General features: G+C 40.7%; 1 protein-coding gene across 9 annotated transcripts in view; it reads right to left on the bottom strand.

The window, feature by feature from the left end:
• The window catches only part of MRTFB (myocardin related transcription factor B), a 450,704-nt gene that overhangs the window by 33,697 nt on the left and 395,203 nt on the right, over positions 1–21,804 (bottom strand). For all 9 annotated transcript variants that reach the window (XM_088474235.1, XM_088474234.1, XM_088474237.1 and 6 more), the window contains 4 exons: positions 12,392–12,508; positions 7,914–8,161; positions 5,638–5,785; positions 2,922–3,902 (listed from right to left, as the gene is read on the bottom strand). In XM_088474235.1, the coding sequence (XP_088330361.1) occupies positions 2,922–3,902; positions 5,638–5,785; positions 7,914–8,161; positions 12,392–12,508 (1,494 nt within the window). The remainder of the gene's footprint in view (positions 1–2,921; positions 3,903–5,637; positions 5,786–7,913; positions 8,162–12,391; positions 12,509–21,804) is intronic.

Genomic DNA, 21,804 nt, shown 5'->3' with positions numbered 1-21,804 from the left:
CTATCCACACTCCACTCAAGACGGCGTACAGTATATTAGAGTGAAATTGTTTTATAGTTACTGGTAAATGCAGACTGACTTCGCTAAAACAAGTGTCCAAGTGCTGCCCCCAGGCACGTGCCTAATGGGAAATTCACCACTGTGTAATATTTTGAATACACCAATGTCCTTTAATGTGGGAACCTAAAGCCACCATTAAAGAGACTCTTAACCTTCAAAGTAGACATCTCCCCAATGCCCCCCCAGCCCCCCCCCCATGCTACGGTAATTTACTTGCTAAAACACACTAGCCAATACGTACCTTGTAAACACGCTAGCACCTACCTCTGATCTCCCAGGTACATACACATAAAGTGCTATAATTACAGCATAAATAGAGCTCCTAAGTTCCACATTCTCTCTGCATCTATAGCAGATATAATTCATTATAAACTTCTGTACTATGATTGTAAATTATATTAGACTTTCCTAAAATGCGTTATCATAGTATGGTACATTCTTCACGGGAGAATGTGGGGGGAGCTGTATCCTGGGAAATCTGTCAGATCTGGTAAGTATAACATCCCACAGGCAGGACCTACAAGCTGTACAAAGCGATCAGTGCTATCAGCCAGTGATGAGACGTGGTTACAAGGTAATTATGCGCCAGTGTCTTGTAGTGAAATAAGTAACTCAGGGAGGGGTCAGGGATTAAAATAAAATGATTAAAATACTAGGCAGTGACCATGTATTATAGACTATTTTGAAATTCTGAATGGAGGGTCAATTCAATCAGGAGCGAGTTGGGTTCAGCGAGCCATTCTCACAGCATATACGCAATGTGAATTGCATTTGCAATTCAACTGCAAACTTGAATAGCATTTTCCCTGCAAATTCACACTATTTGTGCACATCCGCTCAGCAGAAGAAAAAGGTAGGGAAAATCTTTATTTGAAGATAAAAATGTTGGGACACTGGGGGTCATTCAGACCCGCTCGCGAGCGCAGGACGCTCGCAAGCGGGTCGATTTTCCCCCACTGCTTATGCGCACAACGGAGGGAGCTCCGTCGTGCGCATGCGCGAGACCCGGCGAGCGACAGGCTCTCCATCGCTCCGGGTCTCGCACCAATGGGGGCGTGCTGTCGATGTTGATTTGACAGCACGCCCCCTTTGGTGGGCGTGCCGGGTGCGTGCCTGCCAGACGGAGGCGTTCCCATGGGAACGCCTACCGTCTGTAGCTGGCCCCACTGACATCACTAGTGATGTCAGTGGAAGTGATTTTGGCTCTGATAGAGCCAAAATCACTCCTGGGCTTGCGGCAGCGAGACCCTACCGCAGGGTCTCCGTCGCAAGCCCGATGGTCGCGATGGGCAAGACCATCGCGACCATCATCATGGACGCTCGCATATGCTGTGGGTGGTCACCCACAGCTATGCGAGCGGCCAGGAGGCCGCTCCATTTTCATGGAGGAGGGCACTGATTCAGAGCGAGCGCTCTGGTCAGAGCGTTCGGCTCTGAATCAGGCCCACAGTGCAGAATCTCTGGTACACCCCACCCAATGAACAATCACGCACTTGGAGGGGTTTAAATCGTAGAATTTGGCCAATAAATATGTGCCTGTTTTCAGGTGAATTTCTTTAAAAAGCTCAATAATGGGTTACATTATCTGGGACATGTATATTAGTTTATTGATGGGAGCTAAAAGTGTTTTTCCCAGGCTCGTATAAAAACACTGTACCCCCAATATACTGTAAGGACTTTAATGTGCTGAACAACACTTGCTGCCTATCATTTTTCCACCATTAATAAAGAAAAGACAAACTCAACTATTTAACACTCTTTAAGAACCTCCAGTACTTTCCACTAACAGCCTTCTATATGGTTCCACTAACTTAACTGCCACTTTTCTGGGGTCCAGGATGATTTCACCACTTTTTCATGCACTTCTCCCAGGGTCGCATTCTGTAGAAAAGTTGATTCAGCATTTCCAATTGGATCTCGCATTTCTCAGGTGCGCATGTTGCCAGTGTTGTATGTCAGTTTCATGATGTGAGTTTGCTTTTGCAAACTCGCATCTAATTGAATTGACCCCTTGTTGTGGGTTCTCAATTCAGTATTTCTGCTAATGTTACGGCTATGTCACTTATATTTACCTTATTCAATGATGAGCTTATTACTTTATTTGATACAGTAAAATCTCAGGATCAACTTAGTCAGGCAACTCACAAAAAAATAGCTAAAAAAATATATTATCTTCTCAAGAAAACAAAGTATTCCTTGCTTCATAGATCATCAGGCGTGATAAAAAGTTTTTGTCCTCTACTACAAGGTTTAAAGGTAAGCACTCTGTAATATGGCCCTGATTTACATCATTACCCCTATACATATATTACTTAGCCAAAAGGAGCTGAAAATGGACTCTTGTAAACCATGGAGCCAAGAGCAATGATGACATTAAGAATGTCGACATGGTCTGAATGTCGACATGACCATTATGCCAATATTTAGGTTTAAGACTGCTGTTAGGGTTCTAACGGTAGAACAATTTTATGCCACCTGCCGACATGAACAATGTGAACATTATGACCATGTTGACACTGTGCATGTCGACACATCACGTGTCAACATACAATTTATGTCGACATTCTGGTGTCAACATTTTATACCACACCCAAGAGCAACGTAATAGTTATAATTCATACTCTTCTCTACAAGTACCGTATGTACATACAAAAGTGCTAAGTATTTCCAAAGATATAAAGTGAATTCATATGAGTAACAATTTTTCTACCAATTAATAATTATGAGAGCACTAAATTTCATCTCCAATATTGCAAACAATGTCTATGAGAATTACAGGATAACTTCTCCTCACCAACATTAACTACGCTGTAAATGATTAATGTGAACCCATGCACAATATGATAACAATAATGACACACCTGCACCATTGACAGCTGCATTGCATTGGTAGTTTTGATAGAGACAGGAAGCAGGATCTGGGCTGTTGGTGTGGTTAGTAGTGCCTGGGGTTGAGTCACCACTGTCGCTTGTGGCGGCCTTTGAGATGTCACATAAAATTGCTGGATAATGTTTTGATGCTCAGGAATAGCTAAAGGAACTTCATGTTTGATGACAACAGCATTGTTGGCAATAATACTCTGGCCGCCAGTAGATACTGTGGGCTGTCCTATCAAATTCCCACTCAGAAGGGTCTGGGTAGTATTCTGGCAGTCAGACATTGCGTTCTCCTCTTTAATGTTTGCACTAAAAAGCTTCTGATCCATGTTTACCAGAATATTAGGAAAAGGTTGTTGCTGGCCGCGTTTCTCCACTTCCAGCTGCATCTTCAGCACTTCCACAAGCTTCTGCTCCTGTTCCAACTTCCGTTTCAGCTCCTCAATCTGCTTTTCCTTTTCTTGAAGCTTGCGGTCCTTTTCCGCAGCATCCAAATCTATGTTGGCTGCTCCCATGCTGTCGTCATTTAAATTCATCTTTATGGGTGAAGTGTTCATGAACTGGGATGGTGACATCATGGTCATAATCTCTGCAAAAGTGTCCGTCATGTTAGTGTCTTCGCTGCTAAAGTTTGATTGCTCAGAAGGGGCAGGAGACATGGGTAATGGTGAGTTAATGGCATCCGAATGGATCGGATTGCTCCCATTTGCAGCTGAGGTTACTTCTGGACTGAAAGTGGGTGCAGAGTTATTTACAGTAGCTGTGGTATATGCCGCTGTAGTGTCTTCGGCGGCAACACTACAGGAAGCAGTAGTTGTGGCAATGGTGGTCATGATTGTGGAACTATTCACACTAATGCCATTATTGTTTAAATCCTGGTAAGGTTTTAAACGTTCAATAAGATCTGTTTTTGTGCCAGATACTGGCAAGCCTCTCAGCTTCAATTCCATTTTAAGTTCTGCAACCTGCAAATGCAAAACAGTAGTCGAGTCAGTAAACAGGATAAGCTAGTTTGTCTACAAAAACGTACATTATCCTAATGGTTTTGTTATCCCTATATATCCTTTGTAGCATACACTGTGCTTGTCCTCTTTAATCAGTATCCAACAGAAATGTTCTAGCTCATTTACATTCAGCTACTGATGGCAACTATGAATACTGGCTACATTTAATCTTGAGTGATAGGTGATTGTATTATGTATAAACCCAACATAATTTAGCCATGGCAACCACACAAATATACAAGGGTGCAGTAGACTATGACGCTAGGATTACCCTGACACTGCCTGACAAGTTGCTAGAAATCTTTTCCTGTGCTGCTCCAAAGAAGTCATGTTGGGGAACATTTACTATACCCCTTAGCTTGTAAAACCATGCAATATAATTACCCCAATGATGGTGAAGGTAATTTGCAGCTCTACAACTGGCACAGTGTCTGGATCTCTAGCTGGAAGGTGTAGTTAGACAAAACCTGATGAGTAGCTGGATACTTAACCCCTTCAGGACCATGTGTGTTTGCATCATGTGACCAGATCAAATTCCTCTATAAGTCCCGTTCACTAGGGAGGTGGTGGTGGTGTGTGTATGTGTGTGGAAGGAAGGAAGGGGGGGGGAATATTTTGATTTATATACTAAAAACATTGGGGAAAACATGCACATTGCCATGGCTTCAACCTTTGCAATCTTTAAGCAGTTAAATTAACACCTCAAATATATTGCTACATTTATTGCAACACTTCTAATTGTTTTAGGGATAGAATATGTGTAATTTGCTAGAGAATACAATGACTGAGGGGGTGAGTGAATAGTTGAGTAGTATATGAGGTCAGTGACATCTTAGCTGATATATAATCACTTTATTGTTGTACTTTAAAATAGGGAAGGAGTATAAAGAGCATAGAGGGGGGTAATCTTATTATCCGGGGTAATTTGCTGCACGAAAAAAACAGGCTTTTATCGAGATAATAGCCTGATGGTCATTATCAGGATATCCAATTATAGACCCTTTTTTCCTGCTGAAAATTGCAGTTTCTCACCCAAAAACACATAGGAACCGCAAAAAGCCGCAGACCTAAGTACTTTCACGGCAGTGATCGCTGAAACAACCTTACTTATCTGGGAATTGGTTTCGCCTCTCTGAGGCACACAAAACAAAACAAAACCCACATTAAGTGCCGGCATCGGGGCTAATTGGATAGCACTGTCAGTGGTAATTAGCTGCGGCAGCAAATAGGATACCGCCCTAAGGGGTATATTTACTAAAGTGTGGCTTTTTAGAAGTGGATATGTTGCCCATAGCAACCAATCAGATTCTACTTAACATTTAACTAGCACCTTCTAGAAGATAATAGCTAGAACATAATTGGTTGCTATGGGCAACATCTCCACTTCTAAAAACTCACATTTTAGTAAATATACCACTTAGTACCAGAGTTCCTGTCCTCTGCGGAAAGTCTGGAGATGACCAGTTATTATTATACTGAATGTTGTGCAGATGAAAAACATACAGATGGGAAACCACAGAAACGCCCTGTTCCACTAAAGGGTTAAAAAATCTAGTCTGTGAACTATATGTTTTTGTAACTGTTCTGTGGAACATATGAACTCATGTAGATCGGTGTAGAAAGTAATATTCTATGCTAGTATTTACTGGCATGGATGCACAATGCACACATTGAGCATAATACATTGATCTATTACCTTCATATCATCCAGATTAGAAGGTAGTGGTCCTGCTTTTCTAAACTGGATGCTGTTCTGTCTGTTGACGGAGCTCTGAGTGGAGGGAGTGTTGTTATTCACATTGCTAGTTATGGTGTTTCCATTGTTTGGTTTGTCATTCAGTGACCTTTAGAAAAGGAAGCAGAACTGTGAAGACCAATTTACCATGTCCCATTCCGTGAAGTAAAAGTTGGGTGTGTTAGTACAATTCAACCACATGAAAACTAATTCCGATACACACTACTATGTGATCTTTAAATAGTACATGGTAAACTGTGCAATGGTATGAAGATGTAGTTCTTTTCATAATTTTTCAAATAAGTATTTCCTTTCTTTGTTTGGCAACAAAATATGTATTGTATTTCTGGCACTAACAGCTTCATAAATCACTAAGTCAGAGGTTCCCAAACTCTCCTTAATTAGTACCTCTTTTGATCTAACTATCTGTGCTCAACCACGAATATCCTTAAAACCTGTACCGTTAGGACAGAGTTCGGAAACCTTTGCATTAAGTGGATATATAGCGAACACCTCATCTCTCCACAGTGTTATTTAATTCTGCCAGAACATGGTGCAGCCTCTATGGATAGCTCTTTCATACACAGTTATCTTTAATCTCTTATTCATTTTTTTATTTATTTTAAGAGTTTCACATTATTTGTTACTGTGCCCATTAGATAAAAGTAAAAACATTTGTATAAACAGCAAAACCATCAACACCACCATGCTGCTTATCACAATAATAATAAATAGAGGTAATTACTTTTGAATATTTTTACTCTAGAAAAAATGAGAGGAAGACATTTTCATCCAGTGCTGTTTTTAAGATAATCCATTACACCGTACTGAACAACATACTTTTTATTAGAAATGGTCCATTTTGTGCACCATTATACAGCACAATGTACAGATGTCTCCTCATACACTATTGCAGCAGTCACACCAAACAGCCCTTTCTCAAAGTGTCTTTTTCACCCAAAAATGTGTCTTAGGGGCCTATTCATCAACACTAAAATAACGTTTTAAGGACATTTTCCTTAAATAACGTTATTTTAGTGTTCATGAAGAGACTTAACACAGTAGATATCACGGATATCTCCTTGCTAAGTCCCCCTGCGTTCATTTCCACACTCCCCATACATTAGTATGGGGATATGGAAATTATGGTATTCTTCATATTCCGAAAATTATGTATTTTCGGAATTTGATGGAGGTACTATCCGCCACTGTGAGGTGGCGAATAGCAGGTAACACTTAACTATGTCAGCGTGGGCAGGTCCCCCGGCGTCTCCCTCCGGCGCTCTGGTCTCTCCTCTGGCTCAGTCTGCTATGCTGTCATGTGTTCTCCCAGCAGAACACAATAAAGTTTAGAAAAAAAAAAACAACATTTTTTTTTTCTCTAAACAGTACTGTGTGCTGTTGGGAGAACACATGACAGCATAGCAGACGGAGCCAGAAGCTGCTGCGCGGGCAGGTAAGTGCTGGATGGGGGGGAGGTGAGCAGTGGGGGGGGGACGGGACACACAAACTTACAAACTTACCGCATCTGTAGGCAGTGCTGCGCATGCGCTGGTTTTACAGATGTAACAGAGCATGCGCAGCACTGCTTCCAGCTGCGATAAGTTAGTGTAGACAGGGATAACTATCTATTTCCTGAAAAGCTGTCATGGCAAAAATGACAGCTTTTTGCAATAGATAGTTATGGAGAGGAGGAATGATTCATTTCCCCGGTAATTAGGTAGAACTCCATGCAAGTTCTAAACTCAATTACCTCCAGAGAAAGTTTAGTTATGATGAATAGGCCCCTTAGTCACAATATAATGTGACAAAACTATTTAATGAGCAGCACTAATTGTGACATTTGTACATCTGTGCGTGAATGAATCTGTTTATAAAGTACTATGGTGCAATGGCCGCAGCTTTGTTTCACGCCAAGTTCCGTTGCGCATGAACTGCGAGTTTGTACCTATTTAAAATGAATACCGGTGCGGTAAAAGTCATACCCCGGCGTCTCTGGTACAGATTTAGTGGTGTTTTGCTGCATCTGCGGTGCGAGAAGATGCCAATGAAAGAATAATGTGCTACGCTACATCACATGGCGTGGCGTGGCTCTCTCGCACCACATGGTGTATTGAGGCTAGGTGTACGAGGACACATCTGTATAAAGTTATTTTTCAAAACAATACTGAGATGCTACGCTTGCCATATTGTTATCTGCAGGGAACGCCTCGTTCTGGAATGAAGGAATGACCTACTTGAGTGGTGCAGGGAGGATGGTCTGGTAGTTGTAGTGTTGATGTTGCTGGCTCAGGATCTGCAGTTGAAGGAAGAGCTGCTGCTGTTGTAGGAGACGGGCATAATTGGAATCCATTTCAGGCTCGATCTTCTCCCCTTTCTGGTCGGGTGGAATATACTGGTGATATTTGAGCTTTTTCACCCGTGGTTTGGGCTCCTTTGACTTCTTACTGCGTGGCTTGTCACTGGCATTCTTCGGCTGACTTTGCTGTTTGTAAAACCAGGGGACAGATTTTATTACAGATCCCACAACACATATTATAAAATCAACATGTTAAGAGCATTCTACTAGCGGTTATTTTCTGTGAGCAGGTTCTGATTTTTTGTTTGTAAATACCAGACCTATATTATGACATACAGTTAATAACTCACTATGGGGGGTATTTATCAAAGCTGGGAGAGAGATAAAATTGTAAAAAATCAATTACCAACCAATCAGCTCCTAACTATCATTTTATAAACACAGCCTACAAAATGTAAATCGGAAGCTGATTGGTTAGCACTTTATCTCTCACAATTTTCTCTCTCTCCCAGCTTTGATAAATACCACCCTATATATGAAATGTAACAATGATAACAATATACATAGGCACTACTAATGAGATCATACAGTACCCCTTCTGTAACATACCTAACAGGGCCAAGGCTTTTTATGCATGTGTCATTTACGGCTTTCAGTAACATTTTTCACTCATTGGTTTAAGTGTAATAAATGCATGTTTGATTATATAACATATAGTAACAGAGGTTAGGAACAAAGTTGCAATTTGGACGTCCTGGGACACCCGAACTCATATTAAGATGAAAGCTAAAAAATAAAACATTAAATGGATTCCGATAGGTCAAAGATGTTTATAAAAACAGCACTCATTTATTTTATTATTATTATTATACGTATGACCCCATTTAGGCCTAGACATGGATACATATATACTTATAACACACTTGTTCCACGGAACCAGAACAGATCTGGTCAAGTATACCACAGCCATTGATTACCAGAGCTAAGGTTGTCCTATAGAGAACTCAAGTCAAGTAGAGCTCACTAGAAAGTGAAACCTTAGCCCTGTAACCAATAGCAGCAATGCAAATGTATGTGCGGTCATCTTCAGACTGCAGTAACAGGCCCCAATTACAACTGAGCGCCAAATAGCAAAATCTCATCCAATATCACCACTTACATATGTGACCAAATTGGATTGTAATCATGTTGAAACTCGTGTGGAGTAGCAGTATACAAAGAAATAAAAAAGAAAACATAAATTGCACACTCATAGAACACTGAGAGGTCTATTTACGAAGCAGTGTTAGGAGACAGAGTGAAAAGTGATAAGAAAGTGATAAGGTGCCAGCCAATGGGCTCCCACCTGTCATTTTTCAAACAGAGCCTGTGAGATGACAGTTAGAAGCTGCTTGGTAAATAGACCCCTGAATCTTTATGAGCTGAAAGGCACCCCATGCACCTGTCAACTTCTGCTGATGCTGTGTTTTTGTTGGTGATCCTTTATTTCCAGTGTGCACCCTAGCAGGAATACTTCAGCCTTTAAGCTTTGAGAAGCGCGTCAGTGGTATACTTGTTGTCTTATTCTGTGTGTAACTAGCTCGATGATTTGGAGTGGCCATCTGCTGCAATACAAATACGCTCTACCATATGGAACATATGATGTCAGCACACATATGATCCATTCAGAGTTATACGTGCCTGGCAAAGGAATGTGCTGTTTCCATTCTGTCTCCTGTCCATCCTTCACCTTTTGGTGTTAGATTATAGACATAATACAGTACATATCATATTCTGTAATCTGTACCCCAAAAATATACATGAAAACTAAGCAGTTACCAGCACTCTTTTTCTATTTTCATCTGTCATATTCACTGCTGACCACTGGCTTCATTTAAGCCTATTATGGAGCTCAGCCTAAAACATGTTTCTGCTGAATATCCTGTATATATGTGTCTGGCGTGTAAGGAGTGCCTGAAATGCACACAGATATGTCCCTTACCATGTGACTAATTATTACGATCAGGGATGTATGCAATCATTTATTGGCACCACACACATGATTGTCTAATGAAACCGTGGTCATTACCATGATGCTTACAATTCAGACAGAAAATAATACATACAGAATACTGCATAAGAACTGCACCATAATTATCACACGATGCAAGAATGCTGGATTCTGCACTACAGTATTTATTCCCATGATTTATTTATACATATTCATACTTTTACAGTTATAGTATTGTTGCATTGTGAACACACTGTTTTATATACACATATAATGGAGTTACTCTCCACCCCTGCAGTTGGCAGGACCAGAGGACCCTCATGTTATTTCTGGGCCATTTCATCTCTGCAGCAATGGTTAATGATCATTTTCCAGGGTGTCGAATTGATGAAGCGTTTGGAGCACATGTATCGATAACGCTGCCTTGACAGCAAGAATGAGTTATTAGTGAACTGCGGGGATTTCAGGAAATTGAAAACCTGCGGCTCTGTCAGCTGGAGAGTTGATTTATAAAAACGTAAGCTGATAAATGGTAAAATCTAATGTATTAATGGGACTGCAATGGCATAAATGAGACCATTGTACCATTAATTATAGTTTGTCTCTAATAGGATCCAGCTCTCCTATGGCATGGTGAGAAAACGTAGTAGAAAGACACTGCAAACCCATCTAGATTGTAAAGTAATGGGCTCTGTTATTATAGAAATCTGTCTGTTCCTACATTTTCTAACCACATCAATACCAGCACTAAGCACTGCTAAATGTGCAGTTACCAGAAATAAATCTCACTTGAAAACATTAAGGGGGGATTAAATCAAGCCTTCTAAAGCCAATACCAACCAATCAGCTTTTATCTATCATTTTATAGAATGCACTTTATAAGTGATAGCTATCTTATATATAAAATGCATTGGTCTGTTTGTTTGTCCGTCCGATTATGTATTCGATTGGGATGAAACAGATATGAGGTGGTCCAGTTGGATCCTGGCCAGCTTTTAGGGGGGATAGAGTTCTTGTCGAACCTCCCATTGGTGTACGCTGGGCAGAACTTTGACTTGGGGAGCCTGTTCTGGGCCTTCCACTAGATGAATTTGGCTGAAATCCTCAGAGGGGTGGCAATTAGTCTGGGATACCTAGTGGAGTGGTTGGGGTCCTGGTCGGACCTCACGGCAGAGTGCGCCGGGCAGAACTTTGACCCAGGGAGCCTGTTCTGGGTCTTCCACTGGATGGATTTTGACATCATCACATAATAAAACTTAACTTGAAGATTTACACCCGAGCAACGCTGGGTACTTCAGCTAATATGTAATATACAGTATACATCTCTAATGCAGGACCATGACTGAGAAATGTGGTTTCAAAAGCAGAGCCTTGGTAAAACCAATCATTCTATATTTATCCACAGTATTTAACAGTCCTGTTATTAGCACATGATTTCATATCAGCAGAAAAAGACATTTCCACCCATTTAGTAAATATGCACAGCTATATACTTAACAATTTGTGCTCAATCCTCAGAATCATGTAGTCGCATATATAATATACAATAACAGCCTCCTACTGCCACCCAAAATTAATTATTGCAATGTTTCAGAGAACCTCCATACAGTACAACTAACTATAAAATATATTAAAATAAATCCATGTGAACAAATATCTTTTTCTATTTATCTTAGTTACTATAGTTCGACTGTATAAATATTGTCATATCCTGCCAGCAGCAAGTGCTGTTACAATTATATTCTCCTACTGAAGGCTGTTAAAAGTGCTTTAGAGCTGTGGTATACAGCAGACACATTCACTGTCCTTCAACCATTAAGTTAGGAACAATAAGCTTTATAAAACTTCTCTTATGCATGATGTAGAACCACATGAAGGACAGAAATGACGCCTGAAATCCATTATTAGTCATATTTCCTCAAAAGGAGTTCAATAATTACCTAGTTTGCAAGATTATTACCATGGAAACACAATCCGCAGTCCCTATTGTATGTATAAACATGTAAGCTTTCAGTGAAAACAAAAACAGTATAATTTAATACTGGAGAATTGCTATAAATAGGCTCCACCAACATTGGTAGTGCAGGGAGGAGTTATGAACACCTAAATCAGATAACTTATTACAGTAACTATATAAGCAGCCAACAGTACTAAGCCAAAGTCATTACTTTGTTTCTCAATTGCTGCAGACCAACAAAACAAATATATGTTCATGTGTGAAGTTTATGGATATGCACTCGACTACTTAAGTTTAATATGAGCAACAGAAGGCAAGTAGGAAGGGCCTCCTTACTAAGTAAATATGGACAGAAAGACAGCCTAGGCAAGCACAATATGTGATGCATTATCATGTAACAATTTAATTAATATACTGAAAAACTTAATACAACTGGTATATGCCAGAATAACAAAAAAAAATGATTTACCTTTACCAGTGTTGGCCCAGGTTTCAAGACAACTGTGGGTGCTGGGGAGCGTGCGGCAGGGTCGGCAGCTGGAACAGGTTTAAAGAATTCGGGCAGTGGTGAATGTACTGCTTGGCACTGCAAGGAAAGATAAAATCAGCTATTTGACAAAATAAATTAGCTTAGCAAGTTGTTGGACTTTATTATGTCATTTTAATAAACTCAATTTAATAATGTTCTGTCTTTGTGTTTTTAATCAAATTACATGCTAGGCAAGCTAGCCTATTTTATAAATGACACCTTACTTAATATATACAATTGTTTTGTTTACAATAACTCGGATTCATTTAAATTGCATCGTGATTTTGAATTAAGGGAGCAACTGGAGACTTCTACAAACAGTTAGCAGATATAAATCTTAGTGGTGGAAGTACTGGATGATTAATAGCGAGTGTGAGGTATAAAAAAAAAACAAAAACAAAAAAACAAACAATTTCAATCATTTACAGAGAAGCCATGTAGCTGCCCTTTGTCACATAGGCATCATTCAGGCTTTGGTCAGTGCTCTATGTCATAAAGCTGATAAAACATTTTGCTTTAATACATGGTTAAAAAAAACCTGTTTAACAATATCCCAGCTCAGGTGATTGTAGTCTGATTAACGCTCAACCTTTCAAGATATAATATTTTTCTTTTTAGTTTATTACCTTTAAGGCCTTCCTGTGTAACACAAGAAAATAATATACAATCATAAAAAGAAAACATAATTACATAATACCCTATGAACCATTCTCTTTAAAGTCAACTTTTTTACATCATACATTTTTTGTTCATGTCTATTATTGTCTATGAATAATATCACAAGAGAAGTTGCATGTGTTTTTTTCCACTTGGAAATGTGACACTGGAAATTCAATTAATGTTTTCTAGTATCCCCTCAATGCAATGACCATCACACACACACACAAATATACAATGTAGAAAAACAAACAGAAGCGACTTTTAACAGTAAACATCAAATATACAACACTAAATCAGACTAAAACAGGACATAAACATACACCCAACAATAAGGTTCAATACTAGACATTAAGAATTTGCATAGAGCCATTAATTAACACCACATCTTTGTAGTTTCTGCAATAATCCCTATAATAGTACATTATGTTGTCAGAATAAAGTTTGTGGCATGAAAGATCTCTTGGAAGTACTGGGGGGGTCTAAATGCCGTAAGGACAAGCTCTCCTGCAGCACTGGCTCAGGGCACTTTGTTAAAGGAAAGATTTAATCTTTGGCAACAGCTCACAGAATTAAAGGGAGGTTCTGTCAGGCACGTGTACTGCGGCGAGCTACATTCTGGAGGCTTTCATTTTTCAACTAACACAGCAATACTTATGGGAGCAAGCCGAAATATATTTAGTCTAATTGCAGAGCAGGAAAGCTGCTTAGAGTCGAGCCCTGTTAATTTCCTCTGCCAGCATGACTTCTCATCGTCTAAACATACCTCACTTTTCTCATAAGTATGGATTGCTATCTTTGTCAACTTAGCTTAGATAAGAAATTCTTAAGAGAAAATAAAAGTATGAATGGAAATATCATCAGTGTCATTCAATAAGTTATTTTCTTTGTCTCCTGAAGAAAACAAGGGCTTATTCAGTTACAAGAGAACAATGCGGATTAAAAATTCTAGCAACCAATCAGGCTATAGATATTATGCCCTACAACAGTTTAGAGAATAAAAAAGAATTGTCTGATTGGTTATAAGGGTTGGGTATGAAATACCGGCGCTGCATGTCCGACGGTGCAGAATCCCGACAGGTGAAGGTAAGTAACCTAACCCTCCCCCCTTCCTCCCCTAAGACTCCCTAAGTGGTGCCTAAGCCTAACCTCCCTGGGGGGTTCCCAACCCTAACCTTCCCCGGTTGTGCCTAACCCTAACCCCCCCATCCTGCATCCTAAACCCAAGTCGTCTGGGGGGTGCCTAACCATAACCTCCTCCCGTTGGTGCCTATAACATTAACCCCCACTCCCCACAGCCTAACCCTAACCCTCCCCAGGGGTGCCTAACCCTAATTTCCCACTAGGGTCCCTAAACCTAACCCCCATTCCCTGGGCTAATCCAAATACTTAGCCGGATCTTACGTTCAGGATGCAGAGGGCGGCACCCTGAGCCCACTCGGAATAGCGGCGTCGCCATTTTGCCAGGCAATGGGATTCCGGTGTTGATATATCGACGGCCGGCATCTTCACTACATCCAGATTATAAATTGCAGCACATTCATGCACGTTACACAAAGTTATTAAATAAGAGCTATAGTTTGTATCGAGTAAATGTTCCTAAATATACCTTCTTATGAAAGCAGCTTTACAATGAATAAATGTGAACTGTTAAAATCAGTCAGTGAAAAATAAAGTAATCCAATATATTGGGCAAAGGACTTGCTTTCCTTCTTAATTTGCAATTAATGTGCCATGTTTTCCTGTATGGAGCTCAATAAACATTTTCTTTGGCGACACTTTGAAAAACTCCCAACAATATAAATTAGCAGTTTCCTAGTTTAGACATATAAATTAAAACTTAAACGCGTTTAAGTTTTAATCTGAGTGAACTGTGACATCACTTCCAGTGACGTAATCAGAATCATAGTATAAATAAAGGAACCAGCTGACCTCTAAAGCTGCATACACACGTAAAGATTTTCTGTCCAACCATCCACCTAGTTGATTGGTTGGAATGAAAATCTGGTCACGTATGGGAGTAAGTGATGATCAGCAATTTGCTCCTAAATGCTAGAAAACAGATGAAAATAGTCGTCAGACAAGTTTGTTAAATGTTTGATCTAAACAATTTGTTCAAACAACAGTTTTTGTATATTTTCCGGCATTTGGGAGCAAATTGCTGATTGTCATTTGTTTTCATACCTTATCAGATTTTCATTCCAACCAATCAACTAGTTGGATGGTTGGATATAAAATCTTTACGTGTGTATGCACCTTAAGCATGCCTTGACAAAGATCTTAATGATCGAAATGAATCGGTTTCAGGAGGATTGGCCCACAGAGGACCCTTGATCCAATCAGCCTTTACACTGGAGGTATTTATTGCTCTGTATTGATCCGAACATATACATATGAGCTATAAAATCCATGCCTACAGTATGGGACTGTGAATTGGACTATATGTGGACTTGTTGAGTTTTTTGATTGTTGAACTTTTAATAAATTGCCTTATCGGATCCCATGGAGTGATTGATGCGCCTCTAGGGGATTTTAAACAAAACCTTTATGAGAGAGATCAGCCATATTTAGAAGTGTGTATGGTACATGTTATGTTGATTATGTAAAGAAGCCTTTATACATCTGCATTAGAATAGTTTCAAGTGAATTGGGTACACCTGATCTTTTAGCCTTTGGTGCTGGGATTTCACATTGGATTGGGTGTATAAAAGAAACCTTGAAAGGCTTCATTTACACTTCTTTAGAAATGAGTAAGGGTACATTGGGATACCTGTTCACAAATAGAAATTGGATTTCACCTTCTGAAATCTTATATGCAAAAATGACTACCTATTGTTGCCTCCTTTCTTAATCTGTTTTATGTCCCAAAACTATGGAGCATAAAGCCGTCTGAATAAGAGAAATAAATAACTCATTCTGACATCATTGCAAGAAGAAATCTATCAATGCGGTCATCCCCTGTCTTTAGGATTTCTGTACATGTTTATTTGTGTGTGCTTTATATTGGGGTTAAGCGCCTTTGATCCACACCTCACCCTGTTTTGTACAACTTTACCCAGATCCACACAAACCATGACCATTTTAGCCAACAAATATTGTCAGATATGTTAAAAGTGGAATCGGTATGTAATAATACAGGCATGTTGGGATGCCTCCAATCAAAATACTGACCGCTGCATCCCGATGGTTGGTATTCCGACAAGGGTCGGGAAAGTATACTTACCCTCCCCTCTTTGGCCCCCTAAACCCTCCCTTCTTGTAGCCTAACCCTCTCCGTTAGTGCCTAAACCTAACCCCCCTCCTAGGGGTGCCTGACTGTAACCGTCCCGCCCCCCCAATCCTAACGCAATCCCCTCTATGCTGCCTAAACCTAACACTTGCTCCCCCCCTAACAGCTAAGACTTACCTCATTCGGGCTGGCGTCTGTCTGTATTCCGGCATCGGGATTAAGATAGGCGGCGGTATTTCGATGCCGATCTTAAGCCGCGTGACGGGCTTCCCCCATCGGGACTCAGACTGGCGGCGTGCCGTCCACCGGTCTGCTAACTACATCCCGTTAAAAGCATCTGCAGCCTTTCTTTACACAAATGGTGGGCAACTGGTAGACCTTCTTCAACTGAATCAGTATGTAGGGGCCTCCCATTCATTATTCGCACTTAGATGCCAAGTATAGTAAAACTGCTATAACTAGTTACACTAAGTTTTAACTGACATAAGATGAGCACCACAAAATAAATGTTTCCATTGATAATAAATGGTGCAATGTTTGGAATACACAGGTGAAAGGAACACCAGCAGAGCAAACCACGTGACAAAGGTGATCTCATCTCACCTTCTGCCATTATGCTTTATAAGGACAATATACTGACAAAGATTACTGAGGCTTGTAACATCACAGAAGCTATACTACTACATCTTGCACCTGAATGGGATGGAACCTTGCTCCTTTGTAAAACGCAATAGGTTCAATGCTCTCTTATACTCACAGCGGCTATCAGCCACCCTGTGTGCTGCCCCAACATTTATAAGAATGCAACAAGACTCCAAGTGAATTGCTAAGCCGCATATTCGTTCCATCCATAAAATGGGTTCCAGTCAAAAGATAAAAGGTCGACAATGTCTAGATAGACAACAGATGTTAGACAGGCAATAGGGTTAGGCACTTACCGGAGGGTTAGGCACTAGAAGGGACAGTTAGGGTTAGACACCAAGGGGAGGGTTTGGGTGAAGATTAGGATTAGAGAGAAAAAAATGTGTCTACCATTTTTTTGTGTTGACCTTTTGTAACTGTCGACCCTTTGCCCCCGACAACCTATTGCCTGTTTAACATGCATCTTTTATACCAAACCCCCATAAAATGTCAGCCTGTAGTATGTGTAGGCAGCAGATTCAGGTTAAAGGAGAGGGTGCATATATTATGCCCTATTAATTTATACTCTACAAAATGGTCATGTGTGTGGATTTGAGGTTGATGGGTTTTTAAATGAGAGAAGAAACCGCAGTGAATTGTATTTAGATTAAAATGATAGAAATCATTTATTTTCACAGACACTCCAAGGGGGATATTCCTTGCAACTGACACATTGGAGCAAAACACATAATGCACCTAATTAATCCCTTGGAGATCATTACGATTCATTCTAAAGACCAAAAACAGAGGCCTGCTTAAGGCTCCCTTGCTAAAAGTCTCACTTACCAATGATGTTTATTGCTTTAATTAAAATGTGATTGGAGCAAATTCCATGCTTATTATTGGCAGACAGTGATTTTACATGCTAGACTGCAGGTCTATCACAACATTCAACATATTGAAGCTGATATCTTATATTAAATAAAAGCATTAGTTATTTATTTTCCCTCATTATATTCATACTAATGATTACCATACTGCATTCACTTTCCCCTTCCATTTATGTGCCTCATATTAAATAATAAAGACGGACACATATAGTAGAACATTGGATATTGTGTACTGCTACATCAGTATTAACCATATGCCAGGTATAATCTTCAGAAGCACACATTGTTTTGATTATCTTGTAGTTACAATAGCCCTTCTTTCTCCTTAAACAAACCAGTTACCATGTGGTCTGGTGGGCCCGAGTCTCAGTTACATATTTGATACAAGGAAATCATGAGAAATTTATTTTATTGACCACTATATTCACTATCATGAACTAAACAAGTTGACTACAGTATATTATGTTTTCTTTGTATGAAATATATGCTTTTTAAATCAACACTGACCTCTTATATATGGATATATTAAGCAATCCAAGACATACCCCAGCCTTGTACCGCTTAGCTCTGACAGAATTTTGGAAAAGTTGAGATTCTATTTACACTTGTTTGCTACTGGGTACATGCCATTGTCTTCTGGCTATTAGAGGCAGCCCACTGACGGACCTGTAAGTCAGATGGACACAAACATATCTCAAATAACTGTGTACAAACAGATGTGTCCTCCTACTCCTGAGTGAGTCAACAGGTCCCGTTCAACTCTGCTTGCACCAGGAAAATGAGTCTTAGTCCCAATGCGATGTGATTTGGATGCACCAAGAGACCGCGCTCATGACTTTGGTATGCAACACTTGTATATCTGTGTGCACCCGAGTCTGTAAAGGTAGCGCAACGGATGTTGGCGTGGAAAAAAGCCGCATACATACATACACATATAAAAGAGGGCTGTTTGAAAAGTAATGAGACTGCCTCTGGTTTTTTTTTTGTCCACTAGGTAGACGTGGCAACGCTATGCTGGTAACTATGAAGCTCATACATAGATGTGTCTGAACCCGCAGTCGGACTGGCGTAGTCGTCTTTGTTTGGTCACAGCGAGTGGCAGATCTTCATACGTTTCGTCATGGCGGATGAGGAAGACTTGTCTGTGAGATTTTGTCAGAGATGTGTGATTACATTTTGTGTTAAACTTGGGAAAAGCAGAAATGAAACTCATGAAATGTTACAGTAGGCATAAGGTGGACAAACAAGTAGCCGTGCTGCAGTATTTCAGTGTTGGAAGCAGTTCATAGAGGCTAATACGCGAGCGACTGACGAAGCGTGCTCTGGGAGACCATCCACCACGGTTACAGATGTCAACATTGCCAAAGCTGTGGAGATGTTGCAAAATGACAGGTGGTAACTCTACACGAACTTTCTGCTTCACTTAGCAACTCATTCCAACGGATTCAGCATATTGTGACAAAGGAACTGAAAATGCATCGTGTGTGCCAGGTGGGTACCCAGAAATCTCACAGAAGAGCAGATGTGACGAGGAGTTAAATCGTGCAAGAACACCGTTCCAATGTCGGAGGGGATACCAGATTTCCTGGATTCGTCATTATGATCTGGAATCCAAACAGTCCAGTGTATGGAGACACGCAAATTCGCCTCCGCCCAAAAAATTCTGTGCGATCCTTCAGCGTGTAAAGTCATGCTTCTGATGTTCTTTGATGCGCACGGTAAGATCCTATAGCACTGGGTTCCCCGTGGACAGGCAATTAAAGGAGACTACTATGCAAATGTCCTGAAAACCCATTTGCATGGAGCCATGAGGAAGAAAAGACCACATTTGCTGAACAAACAGTGGTTTTTGCTCCAAGACAATGCCAGACTACATGTTGCTGCTGTTGCATTGGCAGAACTGACTAAAATTAGACAGCACTGGAATACCCTCCACGTGGTCCAGACGTAGCGCCCTGTGATTTCTGGGCATTCTTAACCTTGAAAAAACAACTGTGCAGAAAGAAGTGAAGAATGCCACAGCTGCAACACTAATGCTGGGCATACACTATGCAATTATCTGTCAGATATCTGTCCAATCTAGTTGGTTGGAATGAAAACCTGGTAATGTATGGGAGCAAATGACAATAGAAATTTGCTCCCAAACACTAGAAAACGGACCAGATTTTCCTTCCCACCAGACAGATTAGACAGATATCTGACATATAATTGTAGAGTGTATGCCCAGCATAACAGTGATGTCACAAAAGAGCCTACTGCACGTCTTTGACTCGTTGTTCAAACGCTGCTGAAATGTATTGAATGAAAGGAAAAATGTTCAGATCTTGAACAAAAAAAAAAATCAGTCTCATTACTTTTCAATCAGCCCTCATATATATATTTTTTTATTTTAATTAAAAATATGTTGATTTGTACTGCAGAACATTTTCCTGTAGCTGACAGATATATGGTTATATTTAGATAGTTTCTAAAAATGTATTTTCACTATTAACTCTCTAAATATTCTTGTGTTTGCAGGAATCATGCTTACCATGGTACCATGATACTTTTTCGCGGCCCGGACTTTGCCTACTTTGCCTGTTTTGCAGGCGGAAAAGTATCGCGCGTGCCCACTTATCCCCGTATTCAATTTGAAAATACGCTAAATCAGCGCTTGGCGAAACTGAAACCGGCGGAAAGTACTGTCAGATTTGGGGAAATCAGCCTGACACCCCCCAAAAGATGCATGGACATGGGGGATCACTATGGGTACCCCGGAATAGCCCTGCTGAAGGTATTTGGGGTTTTTAAACGGGCTCAATAGATGCAGTTTTGCGTTTTTCTGTAAGTGGTGAAGAATAGTATTTAGCAAGTTTTTTTGGATAAAATAACTATTCCCAGCAAATTTGGGGTACTTGAAAATGGGGATCAGCATATTTAAAAGTTGCTAAAGTGAAGCTGAAAAAATTGTGAAAAATCCACCTCCCACAAGCACCTGCAATAAATAAAAAACACTTGGGGACCCCCCCCCCCCCCCAGAGTCAAGTTGGCTAGTTTTTAACTTTGTACCCTTTTTTTTTTTGCCCCCTTTTTCAAAGTAATTTTTTAGGGTGTCCTTAAGTGTTTTTTTTTTTATTTTGACACAGTTTAACTTTGGGGGACTGTCTGAAGGATGCACGGGGGTTCCCACAACGTTGCACCCCAAAACCCCAATTCTGCACTTTTTTCCGCCTGCTATTCATAATATGAGATATGGTAAGAACTTACCCTTGTTATCTCTATTTCTACGAAGTCCATAGGGTTCCACAGGATACCTTGGGGTATAGGTGTGACGTCAGTCGCAGGGCACCATAGAGTTAAGCTTTCAGCCTCCCAGGATGCACTAGGTCCCCCTCCTATACCCCGCCCCCGGGCCAAGGCACCTCAGTTAGTTACCAAGCCATAGGCCGGAGGAGGAGAAGGAAGAGAGAGAACAAAGATCTGGACACATACAAGAATCACATTCTCACCAGAGGGAGACGGAAAACCGGTGACCAGAGCAAAGCCCATCTGCAGCACAGGTGCGACAGGGCGGGAGTCCTGTGGAACCCTATGGACTTCGTAGAAATAGAGATAACAAGGGTAAGTTCTTACCATATCTCATATTTTCTAATTCAGGGTCCATAGGGTATCCACAGGATACCTTGGGGATGTCCCAAAGCAGTATCCTTTAAGGGTGGGGACGCTCCTGTGCAGAAAGGAGAATCCGCCGCCCGAAGGAAGCATCCTGAGAGGCGAAGGTGTCAAACCTGTAATACCTCACGAAGGTATGGACAGAAGACCACGTAGCAGCCTTGCAGATCTGAACTGCCGAGGCACCACGTCGAGCTGCCCACGAAGGACCCACAGACCTAGTGGAATGAGCCTTCAGAGAAGGAGGGACCGGTAGGCCTTCATGAAGATAAGCTTCAGAAATAGCCATACGGATCCAGGCTGCC

The sequence above is a fragment of the Taudactylus pleione genome, unplaced genomic scaffold (assembly GCF_031769625.1).
Source record: "Taudactylus pleione unplaced genomic scaffold, aTauple2 ptg000149l, whole genome shotgun sequence".
NCBI lineage: Eukaryota > Metazoa > Chordata > Amphibia > Anura > Myobatrachidae > Taudactylus > Taudactylus pleione.
This window is presented reverse-complemented; position numbering and strand designations above follow the sequence as displayed.